The sequence below is a fragment of the Sphaeramia orbicularis genome, chromosome 9 (genome assembly GCF_902148855.1).
Source record: "Sphaeramia orbicularis chromosome 9, fSphaOr1.1, whole genome shotgun sequence".
Taxonomy (NCBI): domain Eukaryota; kingdom Metazoa; phylum Chordata; class Actinopteri; order Kurtiformes; family Apogonidae; genus Sphaeramia; species Sphaeramia orbicularis.
Genome location: NC_043965.1, coordinates 26,293,820 through 26,320,847, shown reverse-complemented (window position 1 = coordinate 26,320,847; position 27,028 = coordinate 26,293,820). Strand labels below are relative to the sequence as shown.

At 38.7% G+C, this 27,028-nt stretch overlaps 2 protein-coding genes and 1 long non-coding RNA gene across 10 annotated transcripts; 1 reads left to right on the top strand and 2 right to left on the bottom strand.

Moving 5' to 3' along the window:
* Positions 1-133: 133 nt before the first annotated feature.
* Positions 134-14,621, bottom strand: git2a (G protein-coupled receptor kinase interacting ArfGAP 2a). Of its 8 annotated transcripts, none has more exons than XM_030144446.1 (21): positions 14,104-14,621; positions 11,770-11,903; positions 11,290-11,402; positions 11,016-11,121; positions 10,845-10,931; positions 10,621-10,751; positions 10,438-10,532; positions 10,164-10,209; positions 9,796-9,801; positions 9,661-9,709; positions 9,492-9,564; positions 9,303-9,400; positions 9,095-9,206; positions 8,146-8,288; positions 7,909-8,058; positions 5,712-5,960; positions 4,766-4,855; positions 3,044-3,126; positions 2,695-2,886; positions 1,736-1,799; positions 134-1,340 (listed from the first exon to the last, which is right to left on the bottom strand). In XM_030144446.1, exons 1-21 carry the CDS (start codon positions 14,153-14,155, stop codon positions 1,128-1,130), a joined length of 2,286 nt encoding a protein of 761 aa, XP_030000306.1. In that variant the 5' UTR covers positions 14,156-14,621; the 3' UTR covers positions 134-1,127. The 8 variants fall into 8 exon arrangements, with proteins under 8 accessions (XP_030000306.1, XP_030000305.1, XP_030000308.1 ...); XM_030144445.1 differs by having other exon boundaries at positions 9,661-9,712; positions 14,104-14,619; XM_030144448.1 differs by lacking the exon at positions 9,796-9,801.
* Positions 14,622-15,417: 796 nt separating this feature from the next.
* On the top strand, positions 15,418-22,684 carry ankrd13a (ankyrin repeat domain 13A). Its single transcript, XM_030144453.1, has 15 exons — positions 15,418-15,862; positions 16,667-16,802; positions 17,094-17,218; positions 17,307-17,352; positions 17,644-17,787; positions 17,888-18,077; positions 18,207-18,273; positions 18,430-18,511; positions 18,639-18,700; positions 18,787-18,917; positions 19,027-19,184; positions 19,289-19,432; positions 19,521-19,681; positions 19,771-19,835; positions 20,830-22,684. Exons 1-15 carry the CDS (start codon positions 15,755-15,757, stop codon positions 21,026-21,028), a joined length of 1,818 nt encoding a protein of 605 aa, XP_030000313.1. The 5' UTR covers positions 15,418-15,754; the 3' UTR covers positions 21,029-22,684.
* A 375-nt stretch (positions 22,685-23,059) lies between these two features.
* LOC115426374 (uncharacterized) lies at positions 23,060-25,302 on the bottom strand. The gene is made up of 2 exons (XR_003936331.1): positions 25,113-25,302; positions 23,060-24,907 (listed from the first exon to the last, which is right to left on the bottom strand). It is a non-coding gene; the product is annotated as an uncharacterized LOC115426374 (long non-coding RNA).
* Positions 25,303-27,028: the final 1,726 nt, after the last annotated feature.

Sequence of the window (27,028 nt, the reverse complement as noted above, 5' to 3'; positions counted from 1 at the left end):
GCTGCATCACATACATCCCTGCACTCAGTTCATGTACAGAGAGGGACATTACCTTGATCAGATTTCAACATGACAATGAACACTTGGTGAGAATGAACCTTGGGTTGCACATGGATTGTGAGATATCGAGTTCTATCCCATATGTTGCACATTTAATACAAAACTAGCAGCAACAGAACAGAGCACAAAACACATGAAAATACATATGGTTATAAGCTCTAAATATCTTGTAACATCAACACTGCAGTGGCACAGAAGACCGCGTAATACAGTACAGTGTGAAGCCTCATGGAAACACATCAAATCATTATAACTTAATACAACAACATCTTGCTGCTGGTGAAGAATATAACTTGGCCCCTGAACAAGTGTTGCTTGCATTCACTGACTTGACAAATGGGCATACATAAATAGCTGCAATAAGTGTACTGCAGACTGGATTACACTTGGACAGGGGACCAACCATATAAATAGCTTTTCTATGCAACAAACATTAGCATTGCAGAGCTACATAATGTGCATAAATGAAGTTCCCAACATGAAATGGAAGTCAATCAAATGGTCATTTTGTTTGACAATTTAACTGTACAGTATGTGATGCTTGCACAGTGCAAAAGAAGAGGGGAAGCTCCTTTAGCTACACGAGTGTTGGAAATAGCGCTCAATGACAGTAAATTTATCACTCATTTATGGCTTTTCAGCATCTGCATCTGGCTTTGGACTAGTTTAACCACTGTCATATGGATTTACTTTACTGTGCTTAATTCCTTCTCTTACTGAAGATATTTACATTATGGATTACTTTAACATGATCAGGAACTAAGATGAATTACTCAGTTTGTCAAAGATCTCTAAGGCCTGCTATCTGCCACAGCAAACTGTCCAGACATGGTTTATGAAAGTTGTTTTCTCATGTACTAAATTGTGCCATTACAGCTGGTAACCTCAGGTTTACATGACTCTTTCCCTTATACTCACATTATGTCCACAGTTGAATTTTAATGTCTAAATAAATAAAAAAAAAAAAAGAAGGCATGCATATATCACAAATACAAAAAACAATAAAATCATTTAAAAAGATAAAAACAAAACTGAGATGCTAATGGCTTTGCAGCCTTTAAGTGCTTTTAGTTGGTATTCTCCTTTGTAGTGATGGTGACAAGCTGCTTTGCTGCCTTGGCAATATCATAAGCACATTGGATGACCTGCTGGGTGACCAGCTGCATGTCCGGTCCTTGGCAGCCATCTGAAGGCAGCGCCTTCCTGCACTCGTTCTGAAGCCGGTACGCACTGGAGGTCAACAAGCGCAAAGAGCCTCTCACAGTTTCTGAGCGTGGTTTCTGCGCAGAAAGATTAACATATCTGAATATCAAGAGGCATTAAAATGCAGATCTTTCATAGCTACACTGACCTCTGCTAGCTTACAGATTAATGTAGTTATGTCTGCTATTTCTTTCACCTGTTTGATGAGTACACCAAAGAGAAAAGAAAGTAGGTTGCTTATTATTTCAAATAAACACCACAATAAGGAAAAACTGAATAAAAGATAAAGAATTGACAGAAATGTTGTTGAGAAACATCAGATACTGAAACTAAACTACGTATGCTACTTTATTTTGACCTTTACATTCGTCCCATTATGGTTGTTGCATTACAACAAACATTTATATTCCTTCAAAGTAAGTTGTTGGCTGGACAAATAATTTATTCACTCTGATAAATTATAAAGATTTACCTTTGGGAAGAGGGCAGCCATTTCTGTTACAGCCACATGTATTCTTTCTGAGCAGGGTATGAAGCTGTGAGGAGAGAGGAACTGTAAGTGAGCTCATAATACTGATATAAAATTCATACAAATCTCAAAGTATGTATTTAAAACATCATCTGCAACATACATGCAGGTCAGTTACCAAAGCATGTATCCAGTATTACAACAAACCATGCAACCTTGGTTAAACTGACAGTTTTCAGTAATATGAAAGCTCACATTTTTAGCTTTGTTAAATATAAGCATTTTAAGGTACAAACTTGTTTATATATAAATGACAAATGATAACCTGAAAATCTGTGTAATAAAAGTCATTGCACAGCTACAGCTTTTCATCAGTTACCACAATTCAAATAAAAATCCTCAACAAAATCTAAATCACACCTTGAAAAAAAAATAGCAACAGCAACCAAGTTTGAAAAAAAAAAAAAAAACTAAACAGATAATATCAAGCACATCAGAGAAAAAAGAAAACTTGTTAGCAGGTGAGACAGAAGAGAATGTGAGGGAGAGGAAAATAAAACTGTGCCTGGGAGGCAGGGACAGAGGCCAGAGTACCAGGAAGAGGGATCAGGGGAGCGGAGGCTGAGCGGCTGAAGAGAAGGGGGGGGCTTCTCAGCCCAAGGAACCAAAGTGCTGAAACATCCCAGGCTGTGCCTGAGCCGACGTACACCTTCACGTTCACATGGTCTGCTCAAAAAGGTGAGGGACGTGGGGGGCATCATGACAACACATCATAAAGAAGCAGAGTGGGAGTTGAATGAGGGATGAGAATGAAAATAACAGACAAACTGGGCAATAAAAGGAGATTAAGGCAACTGAAAATGACAGAATTCTGTGGAACTAAGAGTTTAAAATGAAAGCATGAAACTGAGAGGAGTAAAAGTCTGTACGCTGATAGGAATATATTATCTCCAGATTCTAACCTTTCGTGTTTGTTTTCCTGAGCAGCTCGCAGCAGCTCTTGGATATTCTTAGTGATCTGCTCGGTTTTGCGGATGACGTCTTCTGTGCTGGGAAGTGTAGGGTCTGATTCCATCTCTAGATCATCCAGTTCAGGGATAGAGCTGCCCTCCCCCAGCCAGCCGCTGCTCCTCAGCCTCCCTCTCCTGCACAGACTGATGATCACAAGAATTACTGCCAAACATCTGCTTCTGTTTCCTAAAGACAGAACTGCACATTATGCAACTTCATATAAAAATGTAATCTGTCCAGGTGAGTCAGAAAAATACATTATTGTCCTTCAGGCTTCAATTAGCAAATGTCATGTCTTACCCTGAGTCATCCATCTCAGACTCATTGAACGTATTATCGTAGTCACTTTCAGGCATACTGCTTTGCTTCTCTAACTTTGAGGCCTAGGAAGAACAGAGAAAAGGAACACAGATAAAAATGTGTCTGTTCAATATGTCCCATTACAGAGACACTATAAACCAAAAGCAGCCGTGGTGACAGTTTAAAGGCTGCTTTTATATTCACAAGGAACAAATACATGTACATTTACAGTGTACACAAATCCTATTACAGTGCTGCCAACAACAGTGTGTATCAATATCAAATGTCTAAAAGCCAGTAAAGCTGTGAAGCCAGAGAACAGAATCAACTTAAAGCTTTAAATGTCAGTTAGTAAAACAGATTATGCAGAATATCATCAATATAAATCAATAAAAAGTTGCTTAAAATTCACCTAGTGTGCTTAGTGAAAATATTAGACTCCATTTTTAACTGAATGTGACCCTCATTGGATGTTACAGCTCCGGTGTGCATGGAAACTTTACACTCAGAGGTAAGTACGGGCTCATGGATGACAAATGCTGAGCAGCATCTGAGGAAATAATCAAACTCAGCAGCTTTGTCCAATTTTTTCAGGTTTACAGTAAGCTTAAAGGGACAGTCAGCAACATCTGACTGGAAACATCCATGGACACAAATGAGTGGGGATTACATCAGTACAATGAAACAAGCTTTACTCATTCTCCAAACTGAGGGGAAGTAGACCCCCGAGAGTTGTTATTTGAGGATGGGATATCAGGGGTTCACATGATGTCATAAGCAAACACACAGCGCAAATATTACCTCAAGTGCACACCGTGTGACTTAAAATGTATGTTGTAACATATACATTCAACAGGAAGTACAGACAAACAAGTACATTTAATCGACACATTATAGTTCAATCAAAGTCCAAAAACATTTCAACCAAAATCCTCCTCCATTATGCAGTACAGAACACTACAGAACACTGCAGACAAGAAGGCAGTCTCAAACACCCTTTGGCAGGAAATGTGATTAGCTCATACATGTTTAGATAAGTCTTTGTTCTGGCTTAACAGAAGATCCATCTTTCAGGACTGTAAACATCTCCAGATTGCTGCAGTGTTTGGGTGTTACTGGAGGAAGTGAGAGCATGCTGTTGGAAGCTTACTGTGCAAAATGGACGAGCAAATGATTCCTCTTTACACTAAATCAAGGCCATGAGTATTTACTAGAAACAAGACAAAAACAGCAACTAAAGGATTCTAGATATATGCTATATGTTTTAAAGTCCAAACATTTAATTATCAATATCTCATTAACAAATGGTTTATAAATCTGACAAACCCATAGCACTCCAAACAGCATTTTAGGACAACTGCACAACCAGATTGTTGCACATCTTCTGAGGCTTCTGGAGCAAATGAAGAAAGCTTCAAAATTAGCTGGTGTTGCATCAGAAGCACAACTTTATGCTCAATGTTCAGTGGTCAGGCAGAGGTTTTGCATTTGCAGAACCACACGATTCAGTTTAATTAGCCGCGCAGTGAGGATGATGCTGATGAAGGCGGGAATCGGGTGGTGAGGGCAGCCGGTGGAGGGTTGGCTCATGCAGCAGAATAGGTAAAGAGCAGCATATGGGAGACAGGGGAAGGCGAGGGAGAAGAGGGGAAACATGGGAAAGGTCTCCAAGTGGGCTTGCTGCGTCTCACAAGGCGTGGACCAACTGAGGGTGTACTTAACCTTTTGCGTACTGTCATCCTTCGACCAAGACAGGGTAGATGGAAATGAGGGGAGGGATGAGGAGGTGGTCACAAAAGCTCCCCTTTCCGTCTAAAGACAGGGTTCAAATCACATTTTAGGAAGACAGATGGTTTGACTGAAAAGTAAAACAATCTAAAAAGTGTTACAGATGAGATTTAATGCTTGATCGGATAAGAGTCTCTTTAAAGCCACTTAAGGCTCATGTAAAAATGTATGTACAAAGACCATGGCCATGAGTTTCAGGATTCAAAAGGGCTATTATTTCAGTAATCAGTGCTCTACTGCACCTTAAAAAACTTCTTAAACACATCTTCAGTTTACCTTCATTGTCTGAATCCCCAACATTTCCTCTTTAAAATACAATGTCTTTGTAATTTAAGACTTCATAAGACTTTTAAATTCTTAAAAGTGTCCAAGGCTTCATCTAACTGCAGAAGTACCTCTATCTTCATCCAAAGAAAGAATAGAAAAATATACATTCACAGAGAATGTGAGGTGTGTTTGTCATGCACTACAAAAACACAGATTATTTGTATGGTACCTTTAATACTTCATCATAAAACACAGTACAAATTTTCAAAGTAAATCACTTTCACAGCATCTCTTTACAATTCTCATTACGTGTACATCTAAGTTCTGTTTGACAAATATCAACACTCCAATGAATACCAGACGTAGGCAGGTACTTGTTTTTGCATACAAACTGGGAAAATATGATGTGACTGGTTGCATCTGAATGTAAGGTAATGTTTGTGTACTTTTAAACCACTCTATCTGCAATACCTGAAAATAAATTACTCTCTGGCAAATGAAAAAAAGGCATAGGGAAAGGTGTGCAGACAGGGAGAAGACATGAGGAAAAGACATGGAAACAGGGCAGTGGAGGGGAAGATGCAGAGGAATGCAGGGAACAGGTCTTACTTACATGAGGTGGGAAGGGTTGCAGGGTGGGGATACCCTCCTCTGGGTAGGGAGTTTCCCCTTTAGGGAGATAAGGCTTCAGGCCTGAGCCGGTCTCATACATAGACATGGGCCGACTGGCCCGCGCAGACTGTCGGCGTTTCAAGGCTGAGGGGCTGGAGGGGTCAGGGTAGTCTGAACCGCTGGGGATCTGATAGATATTGGTTGTAACCTGCCGCCTGAGAGAGGTGTTCTCGCTTTGCAGAGATTGCAGCTGGAAGAGATGGGTCAGCAATACTCTCAGCAAAGCAAGCTTTTTCCCTATTCTGATCCAGTTTAATACAGTAAACACATGAGTCATCTGCATATATATGTTTCATCGGAGAGGCTGCTACCAAGGGTTTTAAATAGTTAGAATAATGCACTTTCTGATATGTAATGAAACTGAGAACCTATTCCTCAAATGGTTTATTTTAATGATACAAAAAGTGAGGTGGATACTGTTTATAAAAAAAGGAAGCCTGAAACACAACTTCCTGAAATGTAAATATAGAAAAAACTGAAGCTGCATCAGAATAACTACTTATGTTAAGGTATATCAAAGAAACGTAGAACAGGTAAAAAAACAAAAAACAAAACTGAGAATAAATCAAATTTAAAAAAATTAAATTATTGTCAATATCACTTCTATTCTATTTCAATATCAACTCATTTAACCATCTCTGTAGTTGCTACCGGAGATACTCCATCTATATTAAGTTATCACTATCTGTAGCAGAGCCATACTAGAAAATAAATAAACTGCCTATGTTGTAATAATCATCTCACTTCAGGGCGATTTTGCTCTTAGTTCAAAAATGCAAAGCAAGTGATAAGCAAGCAAAAGACTGTTGCACAGGTAAGCAGCACAGGGGCAGCTTAGGTCAAAGATGTAGTTACAGACAGCCTCAAGAATTAAGAGAGCATTAGAGGCATTTGAGAATAAACAAAATCAAGAGGATTTTGTCAAGGATACAGTTAGGTAGGAAGAAAATGGGTCTAAAATAATGCAATTCCTTGCATCATCACTGAAGAAAACAGGACAGGGAGCTGGTAAACTACATAGCCTACTGTAGGATTGGTTTTGTAAATAATCTCTACTGCTATAGGTGACTGACAATGTTTGGTCTGACCTTAATTAAAGCTGAAGACTGTGTTGCCTTATTTTCACCACTAAATCTCAATCTAAATGTTTTTTTTGTTTTTTTGTTTTATGAATGTGTTCACATATTAGCTAAGACATTGCCAAATCACATCATCATCTGTGCTACAAGAACACCAACAGAGTTAAGACAGACAAATGATCTGCATGCTTCTTCCAAAACAGCCAAACCAAAGCCAAATGACACAACAAAATAATGAAACTTACCTTACTACTAGGGGTTCAATTTAACAATTATAAAAATGTTTGTAACTTTTAAAATATATCTGATTTAGGAAGATATAAATATGTAAACTGCTTAACAGACGCATGTTAAATAAAATTTGTGCGGCATTGATGCAGTGGAAAAATGTGGACAATTCACTACAATTTTGAAAAGTTTAAATAGTCCACTAACAACTTGTCTGCTATGAAATGTGACAATCTGTAACACATCAAACAATAAAATTGTATGCTCTAAAAAGCCCATTATCCAATAAAAATCATCCAAAATAAACACACAATACAAATGATGAAGCAAGACACACATACAATTCCAATTAGTTAATATTCTACTGTGTAAGGATTAAAAAAAAAAAAAAAACAACACACTGTCAAATATGCCATGCTTATTTTTTAAACATGCTTGTTAGTAACATTAGATTCCGTAGCCTTAACCATTATTTCTTAAACAAAGGTAAATGAAATGTTTTTGTTATAAACTGGAGCAAAGGTGCATCTCAAATCTAGAAAACAAATCAGGACAAAAAAAAAAAGTCTCCGGCTTACATTCAGGCTTGGAAAATGAACATGCTGGCTGTAACAGAGGGTGGACCAGCAGGCCATCACAGCAGCCTTATCTTGCAACAGAGCATTTGTATTCAGGTAGCTTGGCCCTCATTACAAGCCACAGGCCGGGCCTTCACACCAGACAGCGATCACACTGCGCAGGAGAAGAGCTCTGCTGACCACTGTGGCCCCTCCCCCCGCCCCAGTCCGGCCCCCGGTGTTAGTGATCTTATTGTTGGAGGGCAGTGGATACCTTTTTCTGCATCAGCCTCAGTTCGTCGCTCAGGTTGTTGTTGGCTTTCATGAGCTGTTGGATCTTAGCTTCAGAGGCTGAGAGAGCATGTTTCACCTCCATGTATTCTTGCATAGTAACAGGGCTGTCTGAGAGGTCCGAGTCCAGGCTCTGGTGGAGGAAGTGTTTAGACACAACAAAGGTAAAGGCACCTTGAAGTAGATGGTGTTTAAATGTATAGAAATGAAGTCATGATACCTTTGTTCTATCTCCTTTGCTAGAGGGGACCTCCTGATCTGTATCCTCATCAGATGCCACACTGTCATAGTCAGGCTGGTCATTGTCCTGGCTATCACTACAATGCCTGACAGGCACACTTTTTAGGATGAGCTCCACATTATCTGGAGTCAAAGAACACAAAGTGGAAAAAAGGATATAAGTAACACTGCAGTTATTTGAACAGATACTGTGATCTAAGTCACAGTTTTATTTACAGCTGTGTATGACGTTGGTCACCAGTTTTTCATCAAATCTGTAAATCCCAAGTGATAGCCTAAGTATCACAAATCTGTTAGTCTTTCTGTGATTACGCACCTGAATCACTCACCTCACAGTGAACAACTTCCATGTGTACTCCACCACAAACAGTCCATTTGTTTACATACCAAACTGAAGCCTAAACAAAACCGCCACTCAGGTTTCTTCAGAATTCCATGTAACAGCAGTAGCAAGAGGCAATGAAGCCGTTTCTGTGTTTGTTGCCGCTGTAGCTATAATGTGGTTGCGTGGAATTCTGACGAAACCTGAGTGATGGTTTCGGTTTTGTGATACTTAGGTTATCACTTGGGTTTTACAGATTTTATGAAAAATTGGTGACAAACGTCATACGCAGCATTTTTTTTTTTTTTTTTAAGGTAATTTTTGTATTGAAAGAAACAATGTAAAAATGATGATGTAATTTTTTTCCTGGCATCTGTATCAAACAGGCATGTTGTCTTATATGTGGAGAATAGGATTAACCAACCTGTGCATCTCTGTAGCACCAAAGCACTTCACAATAGTGTATTCACATTTTACCATTAAAAAAACAATTTCAGATCCAGAAAATTGCATATTGCACTTGGCCATGATGTAATTATAGCAGCATTTCAATTAATTGTTCAGCACTAATTCAGAGTACAATACATCTAAACAATTATATACTGACCTTTGGGACTGGCTATTGAACTCCCTTGTTGTCTGCGCTTAGCATCACTTAATATGTCAATCACAAGTGTTGCAAATTCATGTGCGTTAAATCTTGCCAGCTTCTGGCGTCCCTAAATGGGAAACATAAAATCACTTTAGCAAAAACTAATCAAATATGTGCAGAGGAAACACTGAAGCATTTACACCATCTGTCTGTAAAGCTGTACCTGGTTTCTTGTTGATGAATACTCTGGATTCACGGGAAGGAAAGGCACCACAGTTGTTTCTGTCACAAGGGTGCTGTGATTCTGTGTAGCCAACCACACTAAATAAAAACAAAAAATTAGAATCTAAGAATGAAAACAAAAGAGGTTTAAAAACTCTACTCAGTAAAAGAGAATATGTATTAACTTTACCTGCATCAGTCTCTCTTCTATCCACCTCATCATACACATCCATTGCCAACTCCTCAAATAAATGATTACTGAGCTGTAGCAAAAAATTAGCAAATCACACTGTTAGAGACATTTTTAACAAGTTCAACTCAAATAATACTGAACAAATTAATAGTGAAACAATACTCACAGACTGCAGTTTCTTCTTTGCAGCCTTGGCGAGTTCTGATAAATCTAAACTGCTACAAACAGAAAACAACATTTCTAAGTATAAGGTGTTAAAGTAAGTGGTCAACACAATGCACACTTCTGAAAAAATACTTACACGTTTCTTATCCATCAAAAGAGAGCAATGAAAAAAAGACACATAATGCATAATGTGCATTAAAATCGAGTCTTCTTGTAGTAAATTTGTTTGGGGCTGGTTGAATATTGTAGTCATTTGTAGAGATTATAGGTCTGTTAGGTGGAGTATGTGAACTACTTCAGTCTAACAGATAATAAATAACATGGAGAGCCTTGGCATGTCAGAGCAGGCCTCAGAGAAAAAATACAACCATAAACAACTGCCTTACTGCTCCCCATCTGCTGGCTCGTCTTATGTTAAAGCCATTCACTTAGGTGCACTAATTCAAAGAGATTACTTACAACGTGGACTTACATCATGTTGATTCACAGCTTATGGTTTCTTACCTGTCAGCCATTTGTGGAACAATGAAATGCTGGCCGTTTTTGTGATCTGAAAGAAACAATGAGAATGTTCTGGATGGCTGCCAACAACATCTACAATACTTAAGGGAAATGTAAGCGCACTTTATTAAACAAGGATTAGATTGTTAATAATCTTGTGGTAAATAATCAGTATCCACAAAGGATATTGTAGACCATAAGAGCTTGTGTTAATCTGCCTCAAAAGGTCACATCTGCATCATAACATACCAGTGTAAACTCATTTCAAATTCAATACCTGGCTTTCTCCCACACAGGTAAAATGCCAGTCGATCTGTCAGTTCATACTGGATCTCCACCAGTCTATCTGCCAGGTCATGCTGTCCAGCTTCTCTGTAAAGACACATATGAAAAGAACTCTTTAACCTTTCAAAGGATGTATGAATTACACAATAAAATTATAAATAAGCATGCAGCTAACCTTGCATAGTCAATGGGAGTTTTGCCATTGCTGTCGAGGGCTCCTGGATCTGCCCCATAAACGGTTAATAGCTCGGCCTGAGATACTTGTCCTGCCTTTGCAGCAACATGTAAAGGAGTGTTTCCTTTTTCCTGATGAGAAGTTCAAGAGCATGGTGAACAAACTAACACGGAAGTCAGTCCAGAGGTGAAAATAATGTTCTGAATGTGGAGGTTGAGCCTTACAGGATGAAAAAAGTTAGCTTGGGCTCCCAGGGATAGCAACCTCAAACAAGTCTCAAGATTCCCTGTGCGTACACTTGAATGAAGTTGCTAAAAATTAAAAGAAAAACATCTTTAGCATGGCATTTAGTATTTCAAAAAAGGTCTCAGTTTTTAGGAGCTGCTTGTACTCACTTTGCTTAAATCCTTTGTTGCAGAGCTGTCATCCTCCCGGCATGGCATGCGATGGACAAATGCCAGCATTTGATATTTGGCTTTTATAAATTCTGATTTGTTTGGGCTTTGGGAACAAGATGCAACACAGACATAAAAACAAAAACAGAAGTGTTAGAGGGGAAGAGGAAGAGAGAAATGACCTAGCCAGACTTACTGTAAATTAACAGAAGAGGTTTTAGTTCAGTGACACTTAATGAACCGTATCTGCTCTAGTTCAAAAATATTCACTCACTGCAATTTGTCCTGAGGATTGGCCTTGCGTTTTCCACTCATTACAGATGCAGGGTCCAGAAGAGAGTGCTCCCATATTGAATTTGCACCATTGCTGTATAATGTCTGAACCATCTAGGCAAAATGAAAAAGAAACAGGTAAAGTGTGTCCCATCGATTTAGTCTGCAGAATGCTGACCGACTGTTAACTTCCTGAACACACACTTTCTATATTTGGACAAAATCAATACACCTCAGGGGCTCTGATGCAGAACTGATGTCATCGGATTTATTTTGAGCAAAGATATGGGCCTGCTGAAACTAAAACTACAGTACATCAGTACAGACTCTCTTCTAGGAAAATCATGTTATCTAAACGCTTTCAGCAGATGTCTGTGAGGGCTCATTACTTTCAACAAAAAACAATTTCAAACAACAAAACATCAGATGTAGAAGTCTAATGATACATGGCTTTATATAGATGCGTGCACTGAGTTATTACCTGCAGCTGTGTAGGAGGCCATGGTGTGTGCGTCAGGTGTCGGACTTGGGAGCTGTGTCTACCCAGGCTTCGATGGACACTGCAGCACTCATCGCAAATCAACACACCCCTGTTCACCGAGGCCCAGCGAGGCTCTGTGAGGGAAGAACAAAGACAACACAATCAAACAGTGCACAGTGACTACATCAATAAATCACAACTGATTAAAGATGTGACTTAGGGCAGACAACTAATGTATGACAAGCTTGCACTGGCCTGGTTTTATGTGTCAAACTGAAGTTCATGACGTCCAAATGTCTCACATCATCTTGACATTTCACATACAGTACCATTATTACGATCACCGACATACTGGTGTTGATATCATGAGAGGCTCCTTAAAAAGCCACAAGAAACATGATTCAGGCTAAAGCAAAATGGTCCCAAAACACAATCTTGGGAAATAATGTTATGGAGTGCTGAAGTCACATTAGACCATTGTAAAGTCTTTTATTATCACAACATGCCTCAAGGGGGCTTTCAGACCACTTGCAGACTGACATGGTCTAACTAGAAGAAAGGAAAGAAAAAAGGCAAACTCCTGTGGTTAATAATCAGGGCAGGCAGTACAGGCCTCTAAAAGCTTTTTCACCCCTGAATTATGTGAAGTCATTCATTGTGTAAAGAGGAAATGAAGACTAGCAGTTACAGTGTAAGTACCTCTGTGTTACTGTAGGGTAATATGGCAATTTCCTCTTACAAAACATAGTAAGAATAAAAGGAAAAATTTGTATAAACAGTTGGTGTTGCACATCCAGGTACTGCACAGTGATATTATACTTGTAAGATACAGTATACTCTATGACCAAAATAAATATGTTTACTTAACCTTCACCTCTTTAACACCTGTTATTTCTTAAAAACATCAGCGTTGTGCCATCTGCTCACACACTCCCATCTGACAGGAAAAATAAACATTCAGGTCCAAAAATATTTTAAATTGACAACACTCTGCTCGCCAACAAACTGCTAAGACGACAGAGAAGCTGGCACAGTGACATTACAGTGCCGACTATCAGTGTCTTAGCAGCAGCTGAGTTGTAGGAGGAACAGCTGCAGGGGTTGTTGGCTGTGATCTGGCACCTGGTTCTCAGTTCTGGGGGTCTCCTCCTAACTCTCCGACAAAACCTGAGTGCTGACATGCCTCTTTTACGCTTTCCTCAACAAGTGCTGCTAAATTTACCAGATCCTCAAACTCTAAAAATAATCACACCCAACAACTGGTAAAAGCGGTATTAGAAGGGCAACCCAGGCCAGCTGCTGGGAGACTCACTAACAAATCTCAATGACATGATGAGAGACAAGAGACAAATGAGTGCCGATGAACTTTTTGTATTTTTGTCATCTTTTTCTTAATATTTATTCTGCAAGTAAACAAAAAAGAACCTTCTCCATTTGTTTTCTAAAAACTACTCATTCTGTTTATATGTCAAGTATATCACATCAAATACATTGTGGCTCAACAATAGAAAAGAAGTCTTGAGCACTGAAAGCACACAGTCAATTCTCTCAGCATCCTGTTTTGCTTCCTGCCTGTTTGAAAAACATCACGTCACTTCTATATAAATGGGCCTTTTGAAAGTACCTCACATAATGTAAGCACTACTTGTTGATTTTCACTGAAAGATTTTATACTGTATCCTATATCAAAACATTTTTGCTATAAGATAATGATACTGCTCACATACCATGAAACACACCCTTTATTTGGCACTATAGTATTTAGACTAGAGAATATATTCATGAATCTGATTTTGTTCACAATAAATGTAGATGCATAGTCGCTGGATCTACTTTACTTAGCAAAAATGTCGGTTGATCATCTTTGACTCATTCATATTTAATATATGTTTATTCCTTCATCCTAAATCGACACAATTGGTTCAATATAAAGCGTAAAACGTGCCATCAATATCCTTGAATGGAATTTACAGAAATTATTATAATGGGAGTCAAAATTTCATGACAGATGGATAATGTAGTAGACAAGTCTGCAGTGTTACGATATGGTAACACGTTGGCTACATGTGGAAATAAGTGTGTACCTTCACTGACTAACAGTCCAAAACAATGGAAAACACAGCTGCTTCAGGTTTGATTGCATTTCAACTCAGCAGCTTGATATCGATAGTACCTGTCAACAACTAACAAGAACAGACCAGCTGGCCCAGCCCTACTAGTCTCACTTAATACAAAACAGTTTGTTAGTTTAGTTAAGACTATGCTTTGGCTTATGAAGCTTAAGCACCAATGTTAGTATACAAATGACAGCCAAAAGAAATACAGACTGCTTACCTGGGACACTGCAATCAGCGCAAACCTCCGTGTTTCGCAGGCGTTTTGACATCCTTTATCCACAAGTAATGTCTAATAAAATAAGCTGAGTATTATTTCCGTAAAGCTAATCATTGATTACCGTGAGTTGATACCTTCCGCGTTAGCTAAAGCAGCTAAAACAATCACATCACCGACCTGCTACTTCATTTAACTGTTGCTAGCTTTGCTGTTCTGGCTAGCGCTTGCGTTAAAACCATTATAATGTTATTCCGCAAGAGTAAGGTACGATGCTGCTTGATTGCAAGTTAGCTGACTTAGCGAGTAGCACCTAACTAGCTAATTAGCCTGTCTTCGTCGGGTAGTTTACTCTTCTCAGTCTGATAGACAGCAGCGGGACTACACGGTGCTCCGGTATTCCCAGCAGCAGCTGCGACTGTGACCTGAGGCCAATACAGATACGCCCCGATTCTGGACTCGCAGGAAATTAAACTCTCCACAGCCCTGCTTCATAAAAAAAATCCCGTTTCTCTATTCTGCTTAGATTTGTAGACATTTAATAACAGTTCAGCTTTCAGCACCAGGAACGCAAAATTTGGCAGATATGCAAGAATTTTCTTGCCTGTGAGACCAAACATAGGGCTACGTTTGGCTAAATTTAGTAGAGGTGTTTGTTTTAATCACCCATGTAGGACGGTACAAACCGTATGTTTAACAGCTGGTAATATCATGACATTAACTGCCTTTTAACACTGACCATGCTTTGAGACACTTGGCGCACCGAAGCCATCGATTTGGAAACAAATGAGCACAAAGCAGTCAACTTCTACTGTGTAACCATGCTGTGTTGATAGTTTACACTGATGTAATTCTCATGACAGTATGGCTAAATAATAATCATCCATTTACAAATCACTAAATAAACACTTTCATGTAAAATAATTTGTTTTTGCTATAAGTAAAGTAACAGGTTAATGTAGCAAGGATCGCTTGGACATCCGAGCTGGCTGTGAAGGCGTGGATTTTTAACGTCTCTCAATAAAGCGTCATTTGGCAATAGTCGATTTCATTATCGGACAAACAAATGGGTTTAATGCGCAGTTGTGTATGCCATCGTTTTAATATTTCCGTCACAACACTGCATCTATATTCTGATATCAAATACGTAAAACTGTGACACCGGATCGAGTCTTTATGGACATTATGTCATAGCTAAATTATTCCGAAACCCCTATGCGGACAAATTGAATGGTAGCGTCCAAAGTGGAGCTGACTATCCGGTTTTTGCAAAGGCGATTGTTTTATTTACAAATTGTGTCCGTGATATGCATTTACTGAATTAACAGCTGTTATTAGACATAGAGTATATTCTCATTTAAACAGGTAATGTATCTAAATTACACTGGATTGATGAGACTATAAAGCTGTTGTCATGTAGAACACCCCTATCATTATTGTGTATCACTCCGGGCACTTCCTTGTTCAAAAGTTTTATTTAGGGGAAGGCTTGGTCCAAAAGTTGGGCTCCAGGCTGGATATTTCGACGTTATTGTTGCCAAATACTAGGAGTATTAATGCCATCTACTTCAAATTTCAGCCTAACTGTCGTCCTCACATGGCTGTACCTGTAAGTAGCTGGCTAACGTTGCACTGAGAGGCTCCGCAGAGGAAGATGTCCACAGCTAACATTAGCGAGGAGATCAGGCTGAAGTTTCCACTGCACTCCGCGGTGTGGGAAAATGATTACAGGAAGCTGGAAGAACAAATAACATTACCTCAGGTTGGTAAAAACCTTAAATATATTCTATAGCTACATGGCAATGCATGCTCTGTATATGAGACCATAAGTGAGCACTTCAATGTCAGAGCTCTTATGTTCATGTAGGCCAGATGTGTTCACTGGGGCTGTTATTATATGTTAATGAGGAAATACAGTAGTTGTTTACTGATCATTAGGGTGGAAAACGTGCTTTTACAACTTCATTACAATACTTGGTACTTCTCGTTTTGTAGTGATCGTTAAACAGACCAACCTACTGACTTACTCAGCTGTCGATGTCATGTAATCTGATTTCATTTCTAAACAAATACACGTGTAGCTGCATATTTAATGTATATAGTTGAGTAGAAATTTGTTGTTTATGTGCTATTTGTTTTGTACCTGGTCTTATTGTCCAACAGGTCATTATTACTACACCTTTAAAAAGGCTTATGACATTTGTCTCGGTTGTACTGGATGATAGTTAATAACCTATTGTGTGTATGAATTACATGTTTAACCCAACAGTATGACTCAGAGCCAGACATGACGTTTGGTATTGTCAGTAAAATGACTTGTACTTTACTGCTGTGGTCATTATAATGAAGTACACTTGAGCTGAAATGTGTTAAACTGCGACTAAGTAATCACAGCATAGATGAGAGATGTTTTGTTCAGTTAACAATTTGTCACATGCGTACTACTGATTACAGGTAATTTCCTAAATTAGTGGGTAAATTGAGTTTGTGTGGTTTGCATTTAATAGTAAATCCTGATTGGTAATATTAAAGATTAAATGTTTGTGTTTCTTCTTTATTTTGTCAGAATGACATTGAGGCTGTGGATCCGAGAGGTCGGACATCTTTGCATCTGGCCGTGTCTCTGGGGCACCTGGAGTCAGTGAGAGTCCTTTTGAGACACGGTGCTGCAGTAACTAAGGAAAATGCCAAGAACTGGACAGGTTAGGCACAAAACTCCTCCAAGATCCACAGAAAATGCTGCGGTCCAAGAACCACTTGTGCTGCGGATATGCTTTAGACCATGTGTGGGTTGTTTGCTTATTTAGAGACTGGTTCATACTATCCATCTTCAGTATGATTTCTTGTAAAACCGTATGAACACTTGCAGGAATAGTTTCACTTTCTCTGGTTATTCCCAGCATCATTGAGGTTTTTAATGGGTAGCTGCTGCCTTGGGACCAAATGCCATAAAAGGTTTAGTGGTTTGTTTGTACTTGTCTGTTTCTCTACAGTGCTACAGGAGGCAGTCAGCACCGGAGATCCAGAGATGGTGCAGTTAGTGCTTCAGCGCAGAGACTACCTCAAAGCCTCCACTGCACTTGGAGGAGTGCCTGAGCTGCTGTCAAAGATCCGAGAGGTTTTACTTTGTTTGTGTCACCTTCTTATCCATCTGTAAGTGTGACCAGCAATGGAAATAATCGCTCTGTTTTTCTGTTCATCACTAGTCTCCAGATTTCTATATGGAAATGAAATGGGAGTTCACAAGTTGGAGTAAGTTCTTGTTTTTGTCTGTAGATGTATGCAAAAAGTAAAATACGCCACATGTGTTGATAACCTGAACAAAGCTGTTACTGTTACATGAGTAAGCAAAGGAAATACACCCTGTAATTAAACATCTGTTCAAAAGAAAGAATGTGTGACTGCAGAGAAGTTATGTCAGGTCATACAGGAAGAGCAACATACCTGCCTCTTGAATTATTTGTGGATGTTTAGTCACATTTTTAGTGTGTCTGCTGATCCATTTCCTCCGTTGTTAATTGTTCATTTACTGTTGCTTTACAGTCCCTCTTCTATCCCGGGTATGTCCAAGTGATGTTTGTCGTATCTGGAAAAGCGGTGCCAGCCTGCGAGTAGATGCCACACTCCTCGGCTTTGAGAATATGACCTGGATCAGAGGTCGCCGGAGTTACATCTTCAGAGGAGATGGTGTGTGTTTTAACCATCAGCCTAAGTGTGTGTTTGTCTGTGGGGTTAATGTCTCGTAGTTTAAGATGTGTTAGATTTATCATTGGCTGCTTTATGACAGATTCATGTGCAGAGTTAATGGAGGTGAACCACGATGATAAAGTGGTGGACACAGAGCGTTTCAACATATCCCAAGAAATGGAGGATGTCACACTTGAGTCAATGCAGCCTGCTGAACAGGAAGTTGCCAAAAGACTTACTACGCCTATTGTCAACACATATCTGGACACCAAGGATATTGCTTTTGAGAGGCAAGTGTTTCAGAACATACCTCACACTCCACACAAGTGGAGTTACTCTTCAAACATTCGCAAGTAATGTGTTTTCTGCAAAAAACTGTTTTTAAAAAGTGTTACTAAAAATGCTGTTGTTTAAAACAGGAACAAGTCTGGGATCTGGGGCTGGAGGACTGATAAAACTGAAGTAGTCAATGGATTTGAAGCTAAGGTACACAGATTTTATTTTTATTTATATATATATGTATATATAATTTTTTTTTTTTTTTTTTTTAGTTTTAAATAGAGTGTATTGCCATTCATAACAGTGGAACCTCTTGTTAATACTGATACTTGTTTCTTATTTTGTTTTTAACATTTTTATCAGGTTTTCAGTGTGAACAATGTAAATGTGGTAATTAGGACAAGGACAGAGCATCTTACAGATGAGGAGAAAGCTCGGATAAAAAGTGAGACATTTTATTGTGTACACTTTACAGTGAATGTTTTGTAATATTATTGACACAATTCCTACAAATATGTAACAAACCTGCATTAGCAGAGACTGAAGGTATAAGGTAATTTTTTTGTTTGCAGGTGAGAGGAACATCCTAGAGTCTCTGCTGGGGACTGTGGAGCAGCACATAAGTGCACAAGGGGTAAGATGGACGTGCATTATTTCCATGAGATTGACACTTTTAATTTCCACCATGCTGCTGATACAGTTTATGGGTGAACTCTATAGGACCTCACTCTGGAGTATGCAACTGCCAACAATCCCACTGCCATCACTCCAGAGGAATATTTTAATCCTGACTTTGACTTGAGAGACAGAGACATTGGCCGACCAATTGAACTCAGCATTCGAACACAGAAGTGAGACAAAGCTTTATTATCATACATGTCTAAGCAAGTCATTCTCAGTAGTAACATTTACTTATTGACACATTTGAACAAGTTTATCACTAAAGCTCTCCTTATGTAGGTTCAAAGGTACATTATGGATGAGTGAGGAGCATCCCCTGTCCCTGGTGGAGCAGGTGACCCCCATTATTGACCTCATGGCCCGGACAAGTTCCCATTTTGCCAGGCTTCGAGACTTTGTCACCCTGAAGTTTCCTCCTGGATTTCCTGTTAAAATTGGTATGTAACTTTCCTGTAAAGTCTTCCTTAAACTGGCACACTGAGCAGTACTCTCAGTTTCTCACTATAGTCTCCCTTTCTAATCTCCTATGTGTTTTTTGCAGAGATTCCCCTGTTTCATGTGCTAAATGCCAGAATTACCTTTGGCAATGTCAATAAATGCACCACAGAAGAAGAAGCGAACACAACACCAGCAGCCACGCCAACATCTTCAGGATGTTCAGTTGAAGAAGAAGAAGAAGTCGCAGGTAGGAATGCAACCAGCCTCTAAATGTTTTAGTATGTTGAAAAATAAGTGCTTTGTGTTCTCAGCTCTGTTTCTTTTCGTCCACCCAGCACCACCCCCATTCCAGGTGAGTCCCTCAGTGTTTGAGGTGCCTCCCTACTACCATCGTCGAGGGGGAAGCCGCCACACACCCATGTCTAACAATGATGAAGAGCTTTTGCAGTACGCCATCCATCAGAGTCTCCTGGACTCTCACGGAGTCCCGGGCCAGGTCAGAATGTAGTACCTTGCCCTGTTCATCCAATTTTTCACTGTTCTTCTCTAGCTCTATTGAGTGCTCCTTGTTTTTCTGTCTTGCAGGAGGGAGTTTGGGATGATACTGATGGGGAATTCACTGATGTAATGCCCAGCAGCCAGAGTGACAGGTAGGGACGCATATTAAGGCTGTAAGTATAGGACTTGCATGATTACTTATGAAAACAGTAAGATTAATAAATATCTATCAGTCTTACTGGGTTTTAGATGACACTATATGTCATTAACCTGTTCTATATGCAGTGATAAAAGAAGTATTCAGATCTTTTACTTAAAGCAGCGTTTGACTTTCATCACCAATTTTTCATCAAATCTGTAAAACCCGAGCCATAGCCTAAGTATCATGAATCCATAGGTCTTTCCATGTTTACGCACCTGGATCTCTTCCCTCACAGTGAACAATTTCAAAGTGTACTCCACCATAAACAGTCCATTTGTGAGAGGCCAAACTGAGATGGTTCAGACATGTGCAGAGGAGGAATAGTGAATATATTGGTTGAAGGATGATGAAGATGGAGGTACCAGGCAGGAGGCAAAGAGCAGATTTAGGAATGTGGTGAAGAACAAGCAGGTAGTGGGTGTGAAAGAAGAAAATGCAGGAGACTGGGTCAGATGGATGCAGGTTGCTGTAGCAACCTGTAAAGGGAGCAGCTGAAAGTAGTAGAGGTAGTCGAAGAAGTTTGGATTATTTTAATATTTATTGAAATGAAACTGTGAGAAACTTTAAGGGAAAATCAGTATTTATTGGAGCTGTTGACAACTCATAAACTTCTGACATGTTAGTCAACTACTCACTGCTTTTTGCAAGTTGCCAGAAACCAAAAAGATTGGAAGCTACTGGTTTAGTCATTAACAATGTTTGTAAGTTTATATTATCAGTTGTTTCAAATCTTTAATGTACAAGTAACTAAAGCTGCTTAAATGAATGTAGTTGAAGTTAAAAAGCACATTTTTATCTAGTGTAGCGAAAGTAAAAAGTTAAATCCTCTAAATTATACTTAAGTTCAGTGTTTGGGTGAATGTGATGTAGTTACTTTCCATTGTTTATATGTTAACAAGGAAGCACATAGTGGTAGTGGATCTTATGTTTCCATGTAATTCTAGGAGCATCCCAGAGGGGGTGCTGGTGGATTATGGAGACACCTCCAGCCCCGCGAGCTCCCTCTCGGCATCCAGCCCTGACTCAGACCTCCGCCTGGCCATGGAGCTTTCAGCACAAGCTCAGGAGGAAGAGGAGAAGATGAGGAAGCAGGAGGAAGAGGAACTGGAGAGGATATTGCAGCTATCACTCACTGACAAGTAAAAGGAATAAGAGGGAATTGACTAGTGAGGCTATGCCACACTAATAATAATACTGTAACTTTTACCAGATCCTGAAGCAACCACCACACCTCAATTTTCCTTCCCAACCACTGTAGTCATCTATGCAACCGCAGAATCGTTTCTTACAGGTCATTCTTGTACAGGTAATATCAAATTCTCTGTATCCAATATTTTCCAAAAGGTATTTTTGGTAAGAGCATACTCCTTTATATATTTCTATTCCCACATACTGCGCCTCCACCCTCCAAACTTGATTAATGGACTCTTAAGATAACTTCAAAGGGGTTCTACTTTAATTAATTAATTTTATTTTATTTTTGAGAACCACAGTGACTACCCATGATCTAACCATTAAGCAGAGTGGGCTCAAATCAGTGTAACTAAGGGTATACATGGAAAACTCCCTTGTACAACTTCATATAGTGTTGTTAGTCAGATGAGGCTCTTTAACTCCAGAGTGCTGTTGTGTATTTCTTTCTATGGCACCTAGGGCAAAAACTGCCTAGCTGAACATAAGACTACAGAAATGTGGGCATGATGGGATACATGTGTGTCTGCACTGCTTAGTCTTCCTACTGAGTGGCTTTGTTGAGCGCCATGGGCTCACTGACAAACAGAAATCTCAGGGTTCTACTTCAGTCCCTTCACTCAGATTGGAAATTAATTTGGCAAACTGTAGGAATTACAGGTAGGTAAATGTTTCTTTGGTGAAAAAAGGTATTCATACATATCTCTCTCTGATATTCATTTTATTTTAGCTGACTTTAGTGGAGTCAACTTGTCATAAATAAATGCAAGTATGAATGTACACTCTTCAAATGGGAAACAAAAGCATGCTGCTGTGAAAGAGAGAAGTTTAATCAGCCGCATGGTAATGTAATATGGTTTCTGCAATAATTATGGAGGTTTAACTTTCCCAGACTGATATTTTTTTCATAACTGCAATTTTTGTCCAATTTCGTGGTGAAACAGTGTATTTTATTAATATGTTAAAAGCTGTCACTGAGCAACATTAAGTGACGGATCCTCAGTTCCAAAATGCAATAGAGACTCATCAGTCTATGGATTTTAAGATGCCATGCAGTCACACCTCCAGTGTCACAGAGATTATTCATGAGGGCAGCCTGTTCGCCTTTTGTAGCCATGAACAACTCTAGACCTCTGAGCAAAAGAAAAGACAGCACAGACTCAAAGATCAAGCACGCCACCATGTGTAAGACATTTTTCAGCATGTGCCAAGGAATTGCTTAGCTCCAGTGATGCTTAGTGGGGAAGAGAGAGGTGGGGACAATTTATGTGGTGTCAATTTTCTGAAAAGATTGTTTTTTATTATTTTATTTTATAACTTGCATACAGATTGTACCAGGGTGATGCTGCTTAACATGCATTAACCACTACAATTGATTTTGTTAATTACAACCACTTATAAAAGTTCTCTCTGCGTTGCTGAGTTTGACTTTCAGGGGCTTCAGCTGAAAAACTAATAATGATAACAAGCAAGTTGCCAAACTGCAAAACAGTTGACAAAAGAAAAAAGCCTAGCTCTGGTTAAGTTAATGGAGATCTTTGTAATGCATTGCTCAAGCTGCAGTTTTTTTTAATGCCAGAATTTTATGTCAAATTTTATGTAAAAAAATGTGTGTTTAAAAATGTTTCTAAAATAAAAGCACTTTATTTGTATGTGAATGAGATGAGATGCTTCGTGTGCCTTGGTCAACAAACACAGCTGATATACACAGAGGACATCCTTTTGTCATTTTCTGTTGTAGAATGACTGATTTGTTTATATTAATATCTGCCAAGTATGTTATGTACATGTAGGACCATTGGACTGTGTATGGTAGTGTTCTTCTGACATTCTCTTGACATTCAAACATCTCTAAACATTATGTGAAGTCAGATTATTAGTAATATCAGCGTTTTTTTTTATAGGTATGTTTGTATAACACTTTCAAAATGTCAAAAAAGTATTAACTACTAAATTCTAACTTAAGAACTCTCTTTACAAGCCTTACCATTTTAACCCTCACAGGGTTTGAAGGTTTATTGAAAATTCACTTTAAAACATCTCATAATACAGTCAGTATGGCTTTTAAATTAACAAATGCAGCATTTCCTTCAAATTACAATTGAATTAATAAAAATATAATCTGATGTGGCATTAAACCCTGGTATATCATGTAAATAAAAACAATGATCACTTAATTATCTGTATTCATTAATCCAGCATTAAAGGTCATAAAGTGATTGTTTTTGTTTCTGAATACCAATAACAACAGAAAATGTAGGCATAAAAGGCTGACACAAAAAAAACTAGAAAATCTTATACACTACAGGCCAAAAGTTTGGAATAAGATCAAATTTGAACAAAAAAAAAATCAATAGTTTCATTGGTATACTTTGCAACAACATGAACAAGATTATTATTATTAACAGTCACTCATCTTAATACATTTTGGCAAGAATTATTGTAATTGTTTGACTGTGTTTTATAAAGTAGCCTCTTCTGGCTTTAACAAAAGTATGACATATGTAAGGCTTTACACAGTTTGTTTAATTAATCAGTGAGACACTGCTCATTCATGGGATGCACTTTTCTGACGGATCAATCCTATTCGTACCACACAAGCTCAACTGGAGAGAAGTCTGGAGACCAACGGAATCAAACCATCTTTTGAACAGCTTCTTTATCTTCTTTTTGTTTTGTCTTGGTAACCATGACAGAGCTTGGAAAAATGTTTAGAGTCATTATCTTGCTGCAAAACCAACTTTTAACCCATAAGTGTTTGCCCAGATGAAACTGCATGATGCTGGATGATCCTGTTCCTTCATTATTACTTTACTGTGGGAGTTTTACGAATGCAGCTTTCAGACGTGCACCAGTTTATCTGCAGACAGACTCCACAGAACTTGTTTCCAGTCATCATAGGTTCAATTTTTTTGTGCCTTTGTCCAGTCATCTCTTTTTCTTGTTCTTTTCGTTGTAGTATTGTTGTTTTTTTCCTGATACACAACCCTTCACACCAGCCTTTGTCACATCTTTTCACAGCTGATCTTGTCATGTTAATTCCCTCCCTTATTTGTAGTGCTGTTTTTCAGCATGTCTCTTAGATGTTTGTCCTCTTCTTTTGTTATCACTCTCTTTCTTCCAGACTTTTCCTAATCATCATAACTTCCCGTTTCTTCTAGTGTCTTCAGTCTGTGGTGAACTCCTTTGTTGGATACCATTAGGCTCTTTCCATGTATCCTTCTTTCTTCAATGTAAAAATCTGCACTTTTGTTTCTTTACTCAGCTGTTTCTTTCTTGTCATTTCTGTGGTAGTTTTCAGAGATATAGACACAGTTGAGATTGATTGGGATTTTTGGATGCAAACTCTCAAAAGCCAAAGAACAAGTTGTAACTACCTTCTTTTCTTTTGTTAACCTTTACTCAGCAATGGCCTGTTGACATTTCTGAAGGTAAATTGAGGAGAATCGTGCATATCAATGAAACTAAAGTCTGATCATACAGTAACTACATCTCAAAATCCATCACATTCATACTGTTTTTTAAGATACATATTGTGAACTTACACATTTTTGGCCTGTAGTGTAAATAATCACAATAAATGATAAATCGGCCAGTGCATTGTGGGTGTTTTCAGTGTCTTCTAAGAGGTCGGGGTTCTGCAGGTCTGGTCCCAGCAGGGGTCAGTGTCGGGCCCGGGGCTGTCACTTGATCGGGTGGACAGCAGCTCTTTGTGTGGGTCTGATCTCCAGGTTTTTGGAGACTTTCAGCGCCGAGTCAGTGGTTTGTAGACACAGACAGCCATGATGATCATGAGCAGCAGGAGGACACCGAAGACACTCCCCAGTGTGACTGAGGACAGTAAACACAACATGTAACCCCCCATCACACACACAGGACTGAGTTTACTCTGTTATTCTACGGTTCTGTTTCACTTGCATCCCTCTGAGGAGACTGAAACCAGAGGGGTTCCACCTGACAGAGGCCTGTTCTTCAGCATCACTACCTGCTCTGAGGCCTCACATCTATACCACAGACAGATGGAGTTCATCCTTACCCAGGTTCTGGTTCTTTAAGACCACATAAGCTCTGTCGGTGAGTCTGGAGTCCTCGGTTTGACCGTTAACTAACATACTAACACAGATTATTAGAGCTGGTGAGATTAGATACAGTATCATAGCGGTGGAGACTGGAGCAGCGGTGATGATGATGATGATGGTGATGAGGAGGAGGAGGATGCAGTATTTCTCCTTCCGCTGTCGGATCTGGGTCCTAAGGCCGTTGTGTTTTGTTGTTCACTACAGTACAGAGCTTCACTTATTATTTTCGTAATCAATTAATCTCTCCGATTCGATTTAACGTTCATTTCAATAAATTCAAGAAAATCGTACAAAACACTATCATATATATATATTGAAAACATGAACTAACCAGCACTTTTGTCATTTGTTTTCCAATTCATCTTATTAAAGTATGTAAAATTTAACACAATCTCTGAGGCAGATCATTAAAAAAAAAAAAATAGTGGTTAATTTATACACAAAGTATTGTAATTATGGACTGACAGAAGAGGTAACTAACAATCAATAAGCAATCAGTCCATTCACCAGTGAATAACACTGGCCACAACATTCTACATTTTTGTTTTAGCTTCATTAATGATATGCACTACTTTTATTATTACCAAAAAATGGAAGAAAAAAAAAAAGCATACATTGCTAGTTCTGCAAACATTATTATTATTATTATTATTATTATTATTATTATTATTGTTGTTGTTGTTGTTGTTGTTGTTAATAATTTGTTTCATCGTTGTTCTTCTATCCAATAAAATAGTTGTTTTATGTAAAGGATAAAATAATGCAAAAACATTTGGACTGGCTGCTTAATATTCAGAGAGCCCAAGATGTAAAACTGTATATATATATTTTTTTTTAAAAATACATCTTGACAGCAAGGTAGGGGTTCATAATGCATATGATGTATAACGTTTGTAAGGCATTTTTATTTTGTGTTCACAATTGCAGGAGGTTTTCTTCAATATTCAATCCTGCCCCCCCTCCCATGAAATTATGAGCACTAAAGACCAATTTATCATGAAGTCAAGACATGTGTCGAGGGTTATTCATGTTTATTTAGTCCAGTGGGTAATCAAATATGATTTAAGGAGGTCTGGATAATTGTATCAACATCTGTACTGTATAAAGTCAACAACTCAAATCATGAGAATAAAGCTGTAATTCAATGCTATTTCAACAATATTTATTTTGAGTGCTCCAAACTCTGGAGGGATGTCCTATTTAGGAATTAGAGGATTGTTCTGTCACTGTACAGGCTACAACTGAGAAAATGACTCAGAATAATCTCCAGTGAGAATAATCTTCAGTTTCAGTTCTTTCTTATCGTCACATAAAGTCAAATGTAATGAATGGTTGAGTGTTAGAAAGCCTTGTTGTCAGATAGCCCTTCCTACAAATATTATAGAATAAAAACCTCTTCTCATACTGGAAACCATCAAACGAGTAGGGCCTCCATCATGTTTCCCATTTCTAAAATGTCAAAGAGCAATGAAGAATAAAGGTCAAGCTCCTCAGGGTTATATCCCTATATACATATTTAGTCTGCATGACTGATGTATATGGCCTTTACCTTCATCTTCTATAGAACTTCAGAGTGCAAACCATTACGGACACTTATGGTTCTTAATTATGTTGCAAAGAATCTTAATGAGTGTCGGGAAATGTCATTCACGTTGGCCTGAAATTAAAACTGGAGACTTCCTGGACAAAATCATGACAACAAGAACACATTTCATTAAACGGTGAACTGAATGATCCTGTAGTTATCTGAGCCTTTTATAATTGATGATTCGAGAAAGAACAGTGTCTGGGATAATAAAAACCTGTCATTTTGTTCTCAGCCAAACACTTAAAACTCCTGACTTTACTCCTCATGAATGCCATGTGTTGTATG

Excerpts from the sequence above, each read along its gene's own strand:
- git2a (XM_030144445.1), bottom strand. The coding sequence starts at position 14,155 with ATGTCAAAACGCCTGCGAAACACGGAGGTTTGCGCTGATTGCAGTGTC. Across the intron at positions 10,210-10,437 it reads CCTGTGTGGGAGAAAGCCAG|ATCACAAAAACGGCCAGCAT; the intron begins GTATTGAATTTG and ends TGTTTCTTTCAG. Across the intron at positions 5,961-7,908 it reads TGAGGCTGATGCAGAAAAAG|CTGCAATCTCTGCAAAGCGA; the intron begins GTATCCACTGCC and ends CATCTCTTCCAG.
- ankrd13a (XM_030144453.1), top strand. The coding sequence starts at position 15,755 with ATGTCCACAGCTAACATTAGCGAGGAGATCAGGCTGAAGTTTCCACTG. Across the intron at positions 18,512-18,638 it reads GGAGAAAGCTCGGATAAAAA|GTGAGAGGAACATCCTAGAG; the intron begins GTGAGACATTTT and ends TTTTGTTTGCAG. Across the intron at positions 19,433-19,520 it reads AGAAGAAGAAGAAGTCGCAG|CACCACCCCCATTCCAGGTG; the intron begins GTAGGAATGCAA and ends TCGTCCACCCAG.